Below are 15,901 nucleotides of genomic sequence, written 5' to 3'. Positions count from 1 at the left end.
TAAAAATTAATATAATTAAATATATTTGTAATTAATTATTAAAATATATTTCATTATTAAGTTCTCTCTTTCTCTCTCTCCATTATTACATAATTTTTAAAATAATTTACAAACATTTATCTTTGCATAGCGAGAGACGCATATTATTTGCTGTGAAATTGAATTAAATTTGTTTATTTGGAAAAACAGAGAACTGCCTGCAGCAGTCCTTTTCTGAATATATATGCAGAAAGATTATAGAGAAAAATACCCCATGTGTGTTCAACACATATGAATATCCAAGACTAATTGCAAGCATCGCTTCGCGGTAGCCGTTGCATCGCGTGAGTGCATGAAAAACACGATGTTTTACACGAGAATGAACGCTTTCAAGTGGACGATTATTATTTTATTATTAATCGTTACACGTCGAATAAATGAAGTCACCGTATTCCGTGCTCTCTCTCTTTTTCTCTCTCTCTCTCTTTCTCTCGGATCTCGCTGATCTCTGGATCGCGTGAGATTAATCTTACCGCGAGTGAAAATGAAGAAGCGAAATATCAAGTGAGTTATCTTTTTCGAATAGTCGACGAGCGATCGCTGAACTTGTCATTATGATTATGAAGAGATGTACGCGCTCCCGTCTAGAGCTGATGGCGAAGATTATTAATCATGACGACAGCGACGACGATGCGAGGTGAGTCGGGAACTTTTCCCGACGTCGGAAATTATTACGAAAGAATATGTGACACAGCGATATTTCATAGATAAATGCCGCTTTCAAAGTCGAATCTATAATGTATAATTACACAATCAATGCCGAACCATGTTTTTCTTCTCGTGAGAGTGTGTGCCTATAATATAGGGCCTATTTTTGAAACCTCATATTTGGACAGAATATTTAGAGAATCTTTTAGAGAGTAAAAATTGAATAAATTTCGTGATTTACATCGACTTCCGATTTCTAATAAATACACCAAAATTTTTCGATAATTTAATTTTTAAGTAAAAATATAAAAAGTGATATATTCATTTCTTATTCTGAACGTTGTAAATTATTAAGAAAAAATTTTAATTTATTAATGTTTATTTAATACATACAAAAAAATTCAAGTAAACATTTTGTAAAAAAATCTCGGTCTTATAAAAATAGCATACAAATTTGAACACAATTTTAAATTACAATTCGAACACAAAATACAAAATAAGTTACAAAATAATACAAAATTGAAAAGCATATAATGACAGATTATATTTTAAATTGAAATATTTTTAAATATTAATATAAAAGAAATACGGCTCTTCGAACGAGAAAACAAAAGTTTACGACTTAATTTTGATTAATGAAATTAAATGATAATTATATTAATGATTTTATTAAATAATTATATAAATGTATGATTATTTAATAAAATTAGTAAAAAGATTAATTGTTATGTTATTAATGAAATTAAAAGTACTATTCGTTTTTTATGCGTCGAAATGCGCGTCCGGGGTTTGATCCCGATGAAATACGATTGACAGATCGCTCGCGCGATTAACACGTGTCGAAATTGGGCTGGTTAACGCGTCACGGCGTGATGTGAGAAGAGAGTCGAAGCAAACTTTTGTCGCGAGCAAACTGAGATCGATGACATCGTACTCTGAGAGCCTCACGACACGCGGTAGGGAACTCACAAAAGAGTTCTATCTCATAAAGACGGACGTGAATTCACGACTCACGATCTCGTGCACAGACTCCGTGTGCGATCGCATACCTTTCTTTCTCTTTCCCTCTCTAATCTATTATAAAAATCGCTTTCTCATAATAACGCGACACTATTGCGCAACGCCGAACATATGTATGATAGCAAACATAAAACGAAGCTATACATTCGGAATAGCGAGCCATAGGTGGTCTAAACAGTTTGTGTTTGTCCGAGTGGCAATGAGAGGAAAAAAATGAAAGAAAAACACGAGGTAGCACCTAGTGTTATTAATAGTTGTGCAAGAAACGGTAGATATAATTTGGAAATAACGTGCGAGAGAGAAGAGAGAGAGAGAGAGAGAGAGAGAGAGAGAGAGAGAGAGAGAAACGTTAGATACGTTATTGATGGGAAAGACATCGAACCAGGAATTATTAACTTTTTCTTAATCTTAATTAAATGTAGACTTTAAGATATGAACGTATAACTTCCATTTACTTATGGGAGCAACATTCCACACGTAGGAATGTACCAATTATTTTCACACCATTCCGATTGAAATTATATACACATTTTCTTGATTATCCAATCTTTCAAATTATCTAGCACGTAATTATATATTATAAATTCAGGAATTTTTAAATCTATAATGTATTTGGGTCGTTCAATTTCTAGATTTATTTAATCTGCTTATTTAATGTGATTTTAATCAATCTTGGCAAGCTTGTTCTTCAAGACACATGCTCAGCTCGTATGGCTATTGATAAGAGTATACTTTGGTAAATGCACTCACGGCGGACATGCGTGGCTGAAGGGATCACGTGTGTGATATGTTTATAAAGTCTGCAATTAAACACCCACCGGGGATTTGTTGTATGCGACACACGTGGCTTTCCGTATTCAATTAACGAGAAGAGCGGTCGCTTTGTATCACCCACGGTGTGCAGGGAAATGACAGGTGTCTGACACGTGCAAACCCCGGAAAGGCCATATATGTCGCGTACAGGGTGGTCTCTGTATAAACTGTTCTTCTACGTTGTAATCAAGTTAAATATTATATCTTCGCTAGAGTTAACCGCAGCCAACGCAGACGCATGCTTGAAAATTTGCACAGATGAAATTTTATACAAAATGATTGACTTAAATCTCTCTAGTTTGTATCAAATTAATTTACTTTTAATTAATTTTTTCACAATTTTAATTTATTTTAATTTTAATTTTAATTTTAATTATTTTATTTTTTCAATCATTTAAATTAATTTTTTTGTTCTGCGCATAAAAAAATAAGTGCGAGTTATTCTTAAAATTTGCTTGATTTTTCGTAGAAGTAGAGAATTCAGAGGACTAACACTCCTTTTAAGATAGTGTCTTCGACTACGACTGTTTGTTTTATACTGTTGCTAAAAGGGTAACACTATATAATAGATGTCACGTTTCTCAAGCCTACTACGAGCGTGAAATTGCATAATGCGGAAAATGACGTGCGATTGAAACATACCGCGATCTTTATGGATCATCGAGCGCGAGAATTTTTAATTCTGTCCGACACTTGTGTTTACGACTTTTTTCCTTATTAGCGTAACGAAGAGAGCGCTTTTTGATCTTTAGAGTATCTCTTTTCTAAATCCCGCGAGAGAGTCAAATACGTGTCAAATGGGTCGTAAATATCCGGCATTTACATCATCCGGCGACAATGTTGAGAATTTGACATTTTATTTTTTTCTCTCCTCTCTAGGAGTCGTAAATCACAGCTGTCCTCAAAATCGTGTATTGTCACGTCAGGTGACAATGCGTACATTGTCGTCTCTCTCGTAACAATGAACGAGCTACGACTTCCGTCATTTAAATCATTCAGCGCGATATGCAGATGAACATTTAAAAAAAATCGCCGACTTACGATTGTATTCAATTTTTTTCGTAAAATTAATCGACGCGTTTTCTGTCATCGTCGCAGAATTATGCGAATAATAATTGAGCGGCAAAGAAAGCGAAAGATAACTATAACAGCGAGATACTCTTATCGATGTAGGTCTAGATAAGGTATGACGACTGACATTGCAAACAAAATGTGCATTACAAAAGAAAAATCGTTATCGCTAGTCTCGTGTTTTGTTGCAAAATTATATCAGTGTCGAACAATAATTTACAGTATAGAGACATAAAATTCCACTTACTAAAAAAAAAGATGGAGGAGGCCGCGATTCCCCTTATATACGCGTTCGTGAAACTTTTACGTCATCAAAGAGGCGTCGAGCGAGATCGCGAGCGACGTCACCGATATCTTTCGACTCGTCCGTATCTAAAGAGTCGGGAATGCGATGAGAATTGCTCGTCCCGGTGTATCGATGCTCCGAACCGAATGTCCGCACACCCACGTGCGCGGCATAGTAAACAGAGAGAGATTCGGCTGCTTCCTTCCGAAGAGGAGGAGGTGGACATGAATGCCGGCATGGAAGAAGAAGAAGAAGAAGAGGTAAAGCGGAGAGCAGTGTGGAGAGAGAGAAAGAGAGAGAGAGAGAGAGAGAGAGAGAGAGAGAGAGAGAGAGAACCACAGCCAGCTAATGGCAATGGTATCAAGTCAGTGTCTCGCGAGCCGCGCTCGAGGCCGGTACACGTCATCTCGTCGGGGTCCACGTGCTCCTCATTTTCGAGAAAAAAAATCGAAAAGTACGGAGCAGCTTCGGATCTTTCACCAGAAAATCTCCCGAAAAATTTCGTAAATGGTTTCTTCGTGCTCCGAAATTTTGTCGTTCTTTCTCTCTGGTTGTTATATGTATATTGTTGGGCAAATTTTTTAGTAGATTGTATAGTGTATAGTTTTTTCTTTAGATTCGAAAAAATATTTACAAATTTTAGATGAAGTTTTTGATTGAATGAAACGTTTGCTCCGCGAGTTCAAAGAGGAAGGTGATGTGTTGAAGGGAGGAATCTGAGAGATTTTTTTTTTTGCGGGGACACCAATGCGGAAGAATTATGTCGGCAAGAAACCTAAGTGCCTGTCGATAGTGTGAGTGATTCATCGAATGTTTGGCGAGGTTGTCGCAGACTTTCTCTAAAGTCGAACAGTAAACTCGGACAGTTTGCTGAAGTGTGATTGTTGCAATGTGAAAATCATTTACTATCGTTCCAATCGCAAAACCTAAGTTGAAATTGTAAATAGAATTCTTATCGTAAATTTATTCGCCGTCCGAGACATGATAATGATACGCCTAAAACAGCGAAAACTTTGAAAATTTTAATATATTACACAATTCAAAATTTAATACATTTTTTAAGAAGAAAGTCAAGAATCTCATCATGAGTCATCACGTTAGATATTTAAGAATCATCCTGGGCGGTTCCTTCCTACATTTTAGCTCTCAAAATTAAAGTTACATAACAATCAACTTTGAAAACGTCATCAAGAGTACATCGTCAAATCTATCTAAGCGCTATCAGCAATGTCCGAAATTACCAGTCTTTGATCAAATCACCTGTTCAAATTACAAGTATTTCAAGAGAGTCAGTGATCAATCTTACAAGAGGAAATCGATCGAGGAGCGAAGCACATTTTCTCAAGGGATCGCTCAAAAAGATATGCGATCGACATGACAGGTGTCCTGTAGAGGACGAGACGATCTTCTTTCTGACTATGGGGTAGAGAAATGTACCCCGGAAGATCAATCTGGGCCGTGTTGGCCCTCGGAGCAGGGATCCTTTTGCTGTCGGGTCTGCAATGGTGGAGCGAATCGGTTCGAATCGACGACGATCCGTCGATCTTCGAGCGATCCCCGAGAAAAATTTCGGAGGATGTCGACATCTTTCTTCGAGGGTCACGGCAGCTCGAAGATAACAGGCGACCAAAGCGGAGCGATCGAGATGTTCCGCGAAACGTGGAAAACGCGGAGGAGAAAATTTTCATCGCGTTTTCCCGGCCGATTATCGGAGCTGATGCTTCGATCGTTAAGAGGTTGCGGCGCGATAAGCTCGAGGAAGATTCGCGTTTCTCGCCCGAAGGACCAGTGTCAATCTTAGGATCTTCGGAAGGAGATAAACGGCGATTTGCCGCAGGAATGCTGGAGGACCAGCTGCTTTTTTTTCGCGAGAATCGCCTGGAACGAGCTGAATCCGCTTCCGCGGAGGCGATTCAGGGTCGTAAAGATCTGACGGGAGAACGGGATCCCGCGAAAAGAGGGCACGATTTTCGCGAGGAGAATCTCAGAGGGTCCGAGGTCGAAAATAACGATGAGAAAGACGAAACTGATCCTTCGATTAATGAAGAAGACACCTCGCAAGATGCTCTCTCCGAGGATTTAAATAACAACATCGATAGTGAATTTCGTGATAAAAGTGACGATGACGAGGAGGAATCTACGAGTGCCTTTCAAATTCTGGATTCCGTTATTCCCTCGGATAATAAAAGAGGCAAAGTGACACGCGGCGAGGACTCGAAGGACCTGATGGTCGCGAATAATTTCGCGTTGACGAGTCAAGATGAAAGAATCGATCCTGGAGCGCTCGTTTCGAAATTTCGGCCGATTTTTACATCACGAAGAAAACGCAAAACGAGGAAAACAATACGGTCGATGATCGTCCTTCGGAAGGACGTCGCTCCGGTATACAAAGAAAAGCGCGACGACGCGATTCGGAAGACGGAAAATCGACGAAAGCGACACGCGAATTATTATTCCGCTCAATCGGCCACTCCGATGGCTTACGTGCACATTCAACCGGCGTTTCCGGCGCCGCCACCCACGAGCCGGAAGTGCGTACGGTGCATGGTTGTTTACAAGCCGTGTCCTTCGAAACCGCGATCACCGCCCAGGATCGTGCTTCCTAGTTACAAGTATCACAAGCCGGCCAGCAATTGGCGAGGACTCAAGTACGGTGAGTAGATACCTCGCTAAGGAGTCGACTTTCAACGATCGTCGCGTTTGCTTCGTTCATTCATTATAATTCATTATTTTTCTTCATTGTATATTTATTTGTCAGGTTGTTATTCCCTCGTCTGTGTCTTTCGCTGACGTTAGTAATTGTATTCATAGGTGTTTGTACTAAAGGGACCTCCTTTTCCGCATTTATAAATAAATTAATTACCTAATGCTTGAATGTTTCTAAATTAATCAATGTTTCTGCAGAATCTTGACTCTCATTCACGAATCGTAAAATGCAGCGCGTCTTAATTGCGTATTAATTGTCATAAAAAATTGATCTATTCTTCTGTTGCGCGATTTAAAGAATATTTGAAAGGAAATGAATCAGCTGACTTTTTTGACATTTGGAAAGAAAATCGGTTTCGTTATAATTGATCATATATAATCGAGTAAAATGCAACATGTCTTAATTGTGTATTAATTGTCATAAAAAAAATTGATCTATTCTTCTGTTGCGCGATTTAAAGAATATTTGAAAGGAAATGAATCAGCTGACTTTTTTGACATTTGGAAAGAAAATCGGTTTCGTTATAATTGATCATAAATAATCAAGTAAAATGCAACATGTCTTAATTGTGTATTAATTGTCATAAAAAAATTGATCTATTCTTCTGTTGCGTGATTTAAAGGATATTTGAAAGGAAATGAATCAGCTGACTTTTTTGACATTTGGAAAGAAAATCGGTTTCGTTATAATTGATCATAAATAATCGAGTAAAATGCAACATGTCTTAATTGTGTATTAATTGTCATAAAAAAAATTGATCTATTCTTCTGTTGCGCGATTTAAAGAATATTTGAAAGGAAATGAATCAGCTGACTTTTTTGACATTTGGAAAGAAAATCGGTTTCGTTATAATTGATCATAAATAATCAAGTAAAATGCAACATGTCTTAATTGTGTATTAATTGTCATAAAAAAATTGATCTATTCTTCTGTTGCGTGATTTAAAGGATATTTAAAAAGAAATGAATCAGCTGACTTTTTTGACATTTGGAAAGAAAATCGGTTTTGTTATAATTGATCATAAATAATCGAGTAAAATGCAACATGTCTTAATTGTGTATTAATTGTCATAAAAAAATTGATCTATTCTTCTGTTGCGTGATTTAAAGGATATTTAAAAAGAAATGAATCAGCTGACTTTTTTGACATTTGGAAAGAAAATCGGTTTCGTTATAATTGATCATAAATAATCGAGTAAAATGCAACATGTCTTAATTGTGTATTAATTGTCATAAAAAAATTGATCTATTCTTCTGTTGCGCGATTTAAAGAATATTTGAAAGGAAATGAATCAGCTGACTTTTTTGACATTTGGAAAGAAAATCGGTTTTGTTATAATTGATCATAAATAATCGAGTAAAATGCAACATGTCTTAATTGTGTATTAATTGTCATAAAAAAATTGATCTATTCTTCTGTTGCGTGATTTAAAGGATATTTAAAAGAAATGAATCAGCTGACTTTTTTGACATTTGGAAAGAAAATCAGTTTCGTAATAGTTGACCATAAATAATCGAATCGAGTAAAATGCAACATGTCTTAAATTGCATATTAATTGTCATGAAAAAATGATCGATTTTTCTGTTGCGCGATTTAATCGATATTTGAAAGGAAATGAATCAGCTGGCTTTTTTCGAAGACGTTTGAAAGAAGAATCGTTTTCGTAATAGTTGACCGTAAATAACGCGAGAACGCGGCGCATATAGAGATTCACCGACTAATTTCCCGGTATAGAATGCATTAATCATTTACATCGTCGTAATGCAATATCGTTAAGCGTTTCCACGCCCCTGATTCGTCATCCAGCATACTAGTATACTATCTTGCCGTCGGGATCGTTGAAGTTAACAGGATCGGGCTCGAGATCGATCGGATCGATCGGAGAGAAACGAGATGAGACGCGAAACGCAAGAAGAGGGTACATAAAAGAAGACATTACACAATTCTCTTTACAACATTACAATTCTCCTGAATTATTCAGCGGTATGATTTACAGTGCGAGTGGCCTGTTGGCAGCCACATTAGTTAGCGGTTACAACTTCCGTCGCCGGTACGCGGTTTCCTCCTTATAGCTGTTACCATCTCGCGTCGATCAGACGTTCGACCTTCGACCTTCGACGAGGAGGAAGGAACTCGAAGAGCACACGGATGTGAACTCATTAACGGTGCATCGCTTCGTGTTTCGCGCGATATAAACAGCGACGCGATAAATCGTAATCAATGTATTAGAAGAAGAATGGGATCCTCCGATGAGAAATATAGGATGATATACTTGGATGAATACGAAATTTGCAATCGAATTATCCTCGGAATCCTGAAGTCTACTGCTCTCATTATGCATTTCGAGGGCAATAAGACGATTCCTTTGGACGTAGAAAAATATGCGACGAAGATATGAAGGTTTCTCGAGAGCGAGAGACGATCTTATATATTTAGGGACTTGCCTAATCGAGATGGTATCTCATAAGAAAGGCATTTTAGAGACTACACTAACGTTTCGGGTTAATATTTACGCTGATAAATACTGCAAATATTTAATCACGTAGGCAGACACTTCTATATTTCTATACTGTTGTTGGAATATACCTACTGACGTCTCGTGCGTCTTACATATATGCACATTCCTGTACGTTTCACGTTTTAATCTTACTAATTCTTACCAGAAATTCAAAATTGCAAGTATACTTTAAATTAAAAATATATTTAAAAGAACTATCTTTTATAATGATTCTCCCTAAATCAATTTATATTTATTTCCCTTGATTAAATTATTATTACGTTTATCTAATAACAAGATTTTAAGTATTAATTTTATTAAATTGAATATTTCTATAAATTATACATATATTAAATATACTTATGTGTAAAAAAATATTTCTCATCAAATTAATTACTAATATTTTTTTTTCTCGATCGCAACTTTTAATTGCGATCAATCTTAAAAAAAATTATTCAGAAAAATGATTAATGCAAAACGCACTTTTTTCCTTTGAAATATACTTGGGTAGATGATTGTCAAATTGACACGATAAATTACTTCGTACGAAGCAATCATACATGAATGAACATCCGCGTGCGATTCAATAATTCAGCATAATTATTATACAAATTATATATTAAATATACCTATGTGTAAAAAAATATTCCTCATCAAATTAATCACTAATATTCTCTTTTCTCGATCGCAACTTTTAATTGTGATCAATCTTAAAAAAATTATTGAGAAAAATGATGAAATGCAAAACGCGTTTTTTTCTTCAGAATTGTACTTGGATAGTTGATTGTCAAATTGACACGATAAATCACTTTGTACGAAGTAATCACACATGAATAAACATCTCCGCGTGCGGATCAATAATTCAGCACGATTATATTATACGATCGCGACCGAGTTTAATCAATTTTAATACGGAGATGGGGGCACGAAAATCGAGCGTTTCGCATCCGACACCGGCACATCCATCGTTTACAAAGTTACGAGCTACTCGGAGAGTTGGAAGTCGTCAGTCCCGACCCCGACGACGAGCGACGCCCGCAAAAACGACGGTGCTTAAACCGGCCCCGGTTCGCTCTCGCGCATCGCGAGATCCTGTAATCGCCCGTGGAAGTGCACGCTCGCTCGCAGGGTGGCCTGGGCGTAGATCTCCGCGTTGACGCGCGCGCCGGATCGCGCGAGTTTTAATCACCGTCATCCTCCCGACGTCGCGTCGTTTCAATATCCATTAAATTTCCCGGCTCGGATTTCGCGGACGATCGCTCGCGCGAATAATTCACCGCGCGCGCTCATCTTTTTCTCGCGATCTCAGTCATTAAATATACGTGTTCATACATTTTCTATGTAATTTTAATGAAATGATATAACTTCGTTTTTTTTTTCAATGAACTCCCGAGGCGTTGAAAAAATAGCATTTCATCTTGTGATAAAATTAGAATTTTCTCTAACTATTAAATACTTTTAATGACATGACTTTTTTCTCTGACTTTAAAGATTCAAATTTTAAAATATAATAATACGATGATGGATAGAAAAATGGGAGGGTGAGACATTTTATGCTTATTTAAAAATTAATGTTTAAATTGTGCTTAGTAAACAATGATGCCGAAATTGTGCTTATTAAAAATTACTGCTTATTAATACTGTTTTTTTTTTCGAATTATAAATCGTAAGCCAACTCTGAGATAAAGGAAGTCTTTATCGTACTTTGTTATGCATTCAAAGATAATTGCGAAATTTTCATCGCGGCATGAAATTTCAATTTTGTTCTGTCGTTCACCTTAGATTAGCGATTTTGCTCGCAGTCCGTCTGCGCGAATATGGGGTGTGTATGCGTGAAGATCGGTAATCGTGCGTGGAAAAGTGCATCGGGGTGGGCGCAAAAGCGCAATCGGCCATCGAGAGGCGTCATAAATGCACACTTCTATATTTTTATGTGCATTTTATTGACACATTCCGAAACTTCTTTTTCTAAGATAAATAAAAGAACTTAATTGTATTTTTTGTATATGTATGCATATCTCGAGCACTTGTCTATTAAAATAATATTATGCACATATATTTTCGATCAACGAGATGCAGATTTGCATCTTAAATATTAAATATTAATAATACTCGAAAATATTTCGTAACATGTCCTTTAATCCTTTTGATAGAAAAGAGAGAACTTTTTCTCGTACTATATACAAGAGTCCCGTAAGAATGATTGCGTAACATCGTAGGGATATTAAACTTTGTGTAGTAACATATCTGTCTCGCTCAGATTACTGTCACTCGTAATGTGCCAACGACTCTCGTTTGCCTTCGAACAAAAATAAGACGGTTCTAATACGACAATCGCGAAGGCGTTCCCTCGGTTCTAATCTCCTTCGTCACGGGGATTATATTTAATTAACGGTAGTTACACTGCATTTTTCCGAATGTAAAATTAGACACTTATTATACATGAAAATTTAACGTGAAAAATATATTAACACACATACAAATAAATAAATCAATAAATAAATATAAAAATATACCTAAATATATATTTATTTATTTTTTTATATTTTATATTAATATATATTATAATATTAAATAAATATAATTGATGTATGTATGTTAAAATATTTTTGCTCGACATGATATATTATTTATATTAATATATATATATATATATATATATATATATTATAATATTAAATTAACATAATTAATGTGTGTGTATGATAAAAATATTTTTGCTCGGCATGATATATTTCGAAAAAATGCATGAAATTTATTACAATAAAGAGATCCGCAGATTTATGGTATATTCATCCCTAATCGCTCTCATCGTTTTCTTTCTATCTCGAGATATCGTCAGACGTATCGACTGAAATTCCAATTTCAGGCCGTCGTAAAGTCATACGCGATAAAGAAAGCGCAAGAGACGTTTCAATCCACCTCCGGTTCTCCTTTTCGTCTCGTTGGCCGGCCGTCAGGACATCAACCGCGCGATAAGAGTAATTTACAACGGGGGATATAACGCGCAGCAACCCCCTTTGGCTCCTTTCGCCGGGAGAAGCTTGTCCTCCCTTTCGTTATATTTGCTCTTATTTTCGTTCCGCAACTCACCTCGGGTTTACTTAAACGCACGCGCGAGCTCGCAGGCAAGCACGCACGCGGATCAAAGGTCTGAAAAGACGCATCTTATTCCCGCGATGATCCCTCGCGATGCGATGCGATGCGATGCTTCGCCTAAGCGAGATTGCCTTTGTACCCTTTTGAGCGAAACGACTCGCGCGCACGATATACCACCGAGGAGCAGGCTTCCTTCTCCCGAGTCAAGATAACATTTTTCGACCGCGCGATGGAGGAGTGTGTGCTCTTCTCGGGTTATATATACACGCGGAACTCCGGAGAAAAAAGCGTATAACAATGGCAACATTGTGTTCGTGGAGGTATTCGCATCGTCGAGTTAGCTTTACGAGTGAGAGCTTTTCACTTACCTGGGTCAAGATTTTTCTTTCACACAAATCGCAAATTTAATTTTCATTTAACTCAATATTTTTCGTTTGTATTTCAATTTTTAATTTAATTTATATTTTTATTATTTAGTTATATATACTTTATTATAGTTTTGATGACAGCTTTTTTCAATATTTAAATGAGAACCTGTTTATTTGAGGTATAAAGTAAGAACTCTTAATTTCTACGAAGTTATTAAAATTTTCCGAAATTCAGAAACGTAAGAAAATTGAAATTGGAAATAGAAATAAATTTTAGTGAAGGAAAAAAAATAACGTTTTAAAATTATAACACAGATTATTATAATTTTTATTTAAATTATTGCTTGACAAATATTTTAAAGTTTCTAACAAAAAGAGTTTGTTTTTTACTCTTTACCAAAAGGTGTAAATCATTTTCGTTTTTTATCCTTGTGCATGTCATTTATTCGAAATGTCATCGTCACGCTTCGTGCTGCAGTCGATGCTTTTTATCGTTGCGGTAATCTTGTTTCGTCACGTTGTTACATTGTATCGATGGTAATTTTAGTCACTACTTGTCGATTCCTGTAAAATCGCATGCGAGAAGGATTAACAAAAGAGTTTGCGATTAGTGTCAGATGCTCTTACATGAATAGTCAGATATATTAACCGATAAAAGGGAAGATTTACGATCTGAAATCCACAGCGAGTCGATAAAATTAAAGATCTATCGAGATCTAGCGACAGATTTGCGAAAGCCAAGTCTATAAATCAGACATTCGAGATAATTGTTAGCAAATTGATAAATCGATAAAAATAGAACATTTATGAATACCACGATTGCAATCGCATGACAAGTAGAAATTTACACGAATCATCTAATATCTGTACTGTAAAAAAATTTTGTAAAATTACATTAAAAATATGTAAAATTACATAAATAATAAATGTAAAATTACATGATAAATAATGAAAAGGTAATCATTTCTATTATTTATCGTGTAATTTTACACTTATTATTTATGTAATTTTACATATTTTTGTGTAATATATTACATATTTTTTTACAGTGTGTATGACTTGCATAAAAAATCGATTATGCGTTTGACGGTCAATTTATATAAATTTGATTTAGCAAAATTAATTATTCTGAATTAATTGAAAAAAATTCTTGAAAGGAGTCAGACACTGTATAGATCTCTTTGAAGAAGAGCGAAAAGTCTCTGAATGAACTGTATATTAAAATTCTAAAGAACGAGATGCAAAAACTCGATAGAGAGAGGTGGCGTGATTTATATTTGGAAATTCTAAACAGGGTATTCCGGTAGTAGCGTGATAAATCGCATCTTCCTCGGGTTAATCGTTTATTAACCGTATCAAGATCTGCCCATCGCTACTCGTAAATTCTCGATTCGTTTCTAACTCATTATAGCATCCTCTGGGCCCTTCGCGAGCCGAGCATGAGGTAGGCATCGAATGAATTAAGATCAGCGTCATTAAGTTACTTTAAGTCGAGCACAGGCGCGATGTTGATAATCGCGATTAGGATATATCGATTATAATATTTGATCGAATTTAATTAACATTAACTGCTTCAAGTACACCAGGTATACTTGGAATCAGGAAATTCTCGTGGAATTTTATTAGGATGCAGGGAATTAAAACAAATTATTTGATAATAATTTTACTCTTATACTTATTGTTAGTGCTTCAAAATGTTTAACATCTTTGCAATGTTGAAGTTTTTATTAAACTTTTATGATTTTTTTTATTGACGTTCAGTTTTTTAATAGGTAATATTTAAATAAAAGATAGTACTCTTTTATTTAATACATAAATAATTGATTTAAATAAATTAATATTCTTGAAGACGTTTATAATAAATTCTTTCTATTTTTATTATATTTTTAGCGTTTGTATATAGTGTTACGTTTGACCAAATTAATTTTCTAATTAATCAATTTATGAATAGAACCCATTAAAAAGCGCGTACAATAAAAAAACTTATTTTAAAAAGCTTTTAAAAATCTGCATTTTTTTATTTCACTTGGAATTTTAAACGAAAATACCTGGAAAATCAAGGAACTCTCAGGAAATTTTTTTTTTCTTTTTTACAAGATATTTGAGTAAACATTCTATTTTATTTATATATATAAAATATCTAAAAAAAAATGGAGGATCTTAGAATATAATTAATAACATTAATTAACCAATATTCGCGGATAGATTCTGAATGCGCGGCAAAGGACAATCGAAATCGCATACATGATAAGGAAAAGGAAAGACGAGATGCAGCTTGAACATCTCTCACTCTCTCGCTTTCTCTTTCCTCGCCGGCGCACGAGATACGGTGCATCGCGAGATGCAACATGCCCGCGGGGATGCACCGCTCGCGCGCGAGCGGCGGCTTTGAGCTGCACCCCGTTGCACTGTAGGGGGTGGGGAGGGGAGAGAGGATCGTGTAGGCATATATCTCGCGATATCTCGCCCCGGCAGTCGTGTCCGGCCGAGAAGGCGAACTTCCTTCCTGCCGGCGCATTTAATTCTGCAATCGCGCTCGTTTCGCGGCTGTTTACGCTGCGCGATTTTTCGAACGATCTCGTAGATCGGCTTACGGGAGTCGTAGGTCTGCGGAATTTGCATCGTATCTTCCGAACCTTATCAGATCGCGGCGTCGCGACCGTAATCGTAAATAACGGTTTGCGTTAGTTATCGCTCGCTCATGCATAGGCGGATTTTATAATGTACCGTATATGTAGAGATAAAGAAGCGATTTTTAATCGATATATCGTAGTGATATTTTTTCGACGATGTTGCGATAAAATTTAAGCCATTATATGGCTAAACAAATTTTAACGTCGAACGCGATATACGCTATAGAAGAGGAAAATAGTTTGCAATTTTATAGGTGTATGTATATTATATGAATAATACTCTCTGTTTCTCATTTCGCGCAGCAGAATTTATATCTTCATATAAATCTAATCTGCGTAGAAAATTACATCTCTCGCATGCAATAAATTAGATACTTTAAATATTCATATATTTTATAATTACGTATATTTCTGAAAAATTTCTGAAATTATACTAAGAATTTAATATATAACGGACGTAACTATTATTAACGGAAGTAACTATTATTGATAATTGCATATCTAGACCGAGTGTTTTTTTTTTTTTTTTTGGTCATTTGTATTGATTACTACAGAAATATACAGAATATTAAAGATTCTCTATAATTGAAGTGGATGCACATTCTTCTTTCTTACAAGGAAAGTTATCGAATTTGAAAATTCGAAAAATTTTTTTGTTAGTGCTGAAAAGCATCTTATAAATTAAGATTTTTCTTTTTTTTCACAAACTAGCTTAAGAAT

The 15,901-nt window shown here is 35.7% G+C and overlaps 1 protein-coding gene across 3 annotated transcripts in view; it reads left to right on the top strand.

Annotated features, from left to right (window-relative positions):
* Positions 1–15,901, top strand: part of wb (wing blister) — a 173,671-nt gene that overhangs the window by 110,408 nt on the left and 47,362 nt on the right. Inside the window, exon 1 of one of the 3 annotated variants that reach the window (XM_029311949.2) lies at positions 4,242–6,530. The exons of the other annotated variants lie outside the window; for them this stretch is intronic. Within the exon in view, the coding sequence (XP_029167782.2) occupies positions 5,309–6,530 (1,222 nt within the window). The 5' untranslated portion in view covers positions 4,242–5,308. Of the gene's footprint in view, positions 1–4,241; positions 6,531–15,901 lie in introns of those variants that run through there. 3 annotated transcript variants of the gene reach the window in all.

The sequence above is a fragment of the Nylanderia fulva genome, unplaced genomic scaffold (genome assembly GCF_048542155.1).
Source record: "Nylanderia fulva isolate GAGA-0341 unplaced genomic scaffold, ASM4854215v1 Scaffold17, whole genome shotgun sequence".
Taxonomy (NCBI): domain Eukaryota; kingdom Metazoa; phylum Arthropoda; class Insecta; order Hymenoptera; family Formicidae; genus Nylanderia; species Nylanderia fulva.
Note: the sequence above shows the minus strand (reverse complement) of the source record. Positions and strands in the feature narration are given on the sequence as shown.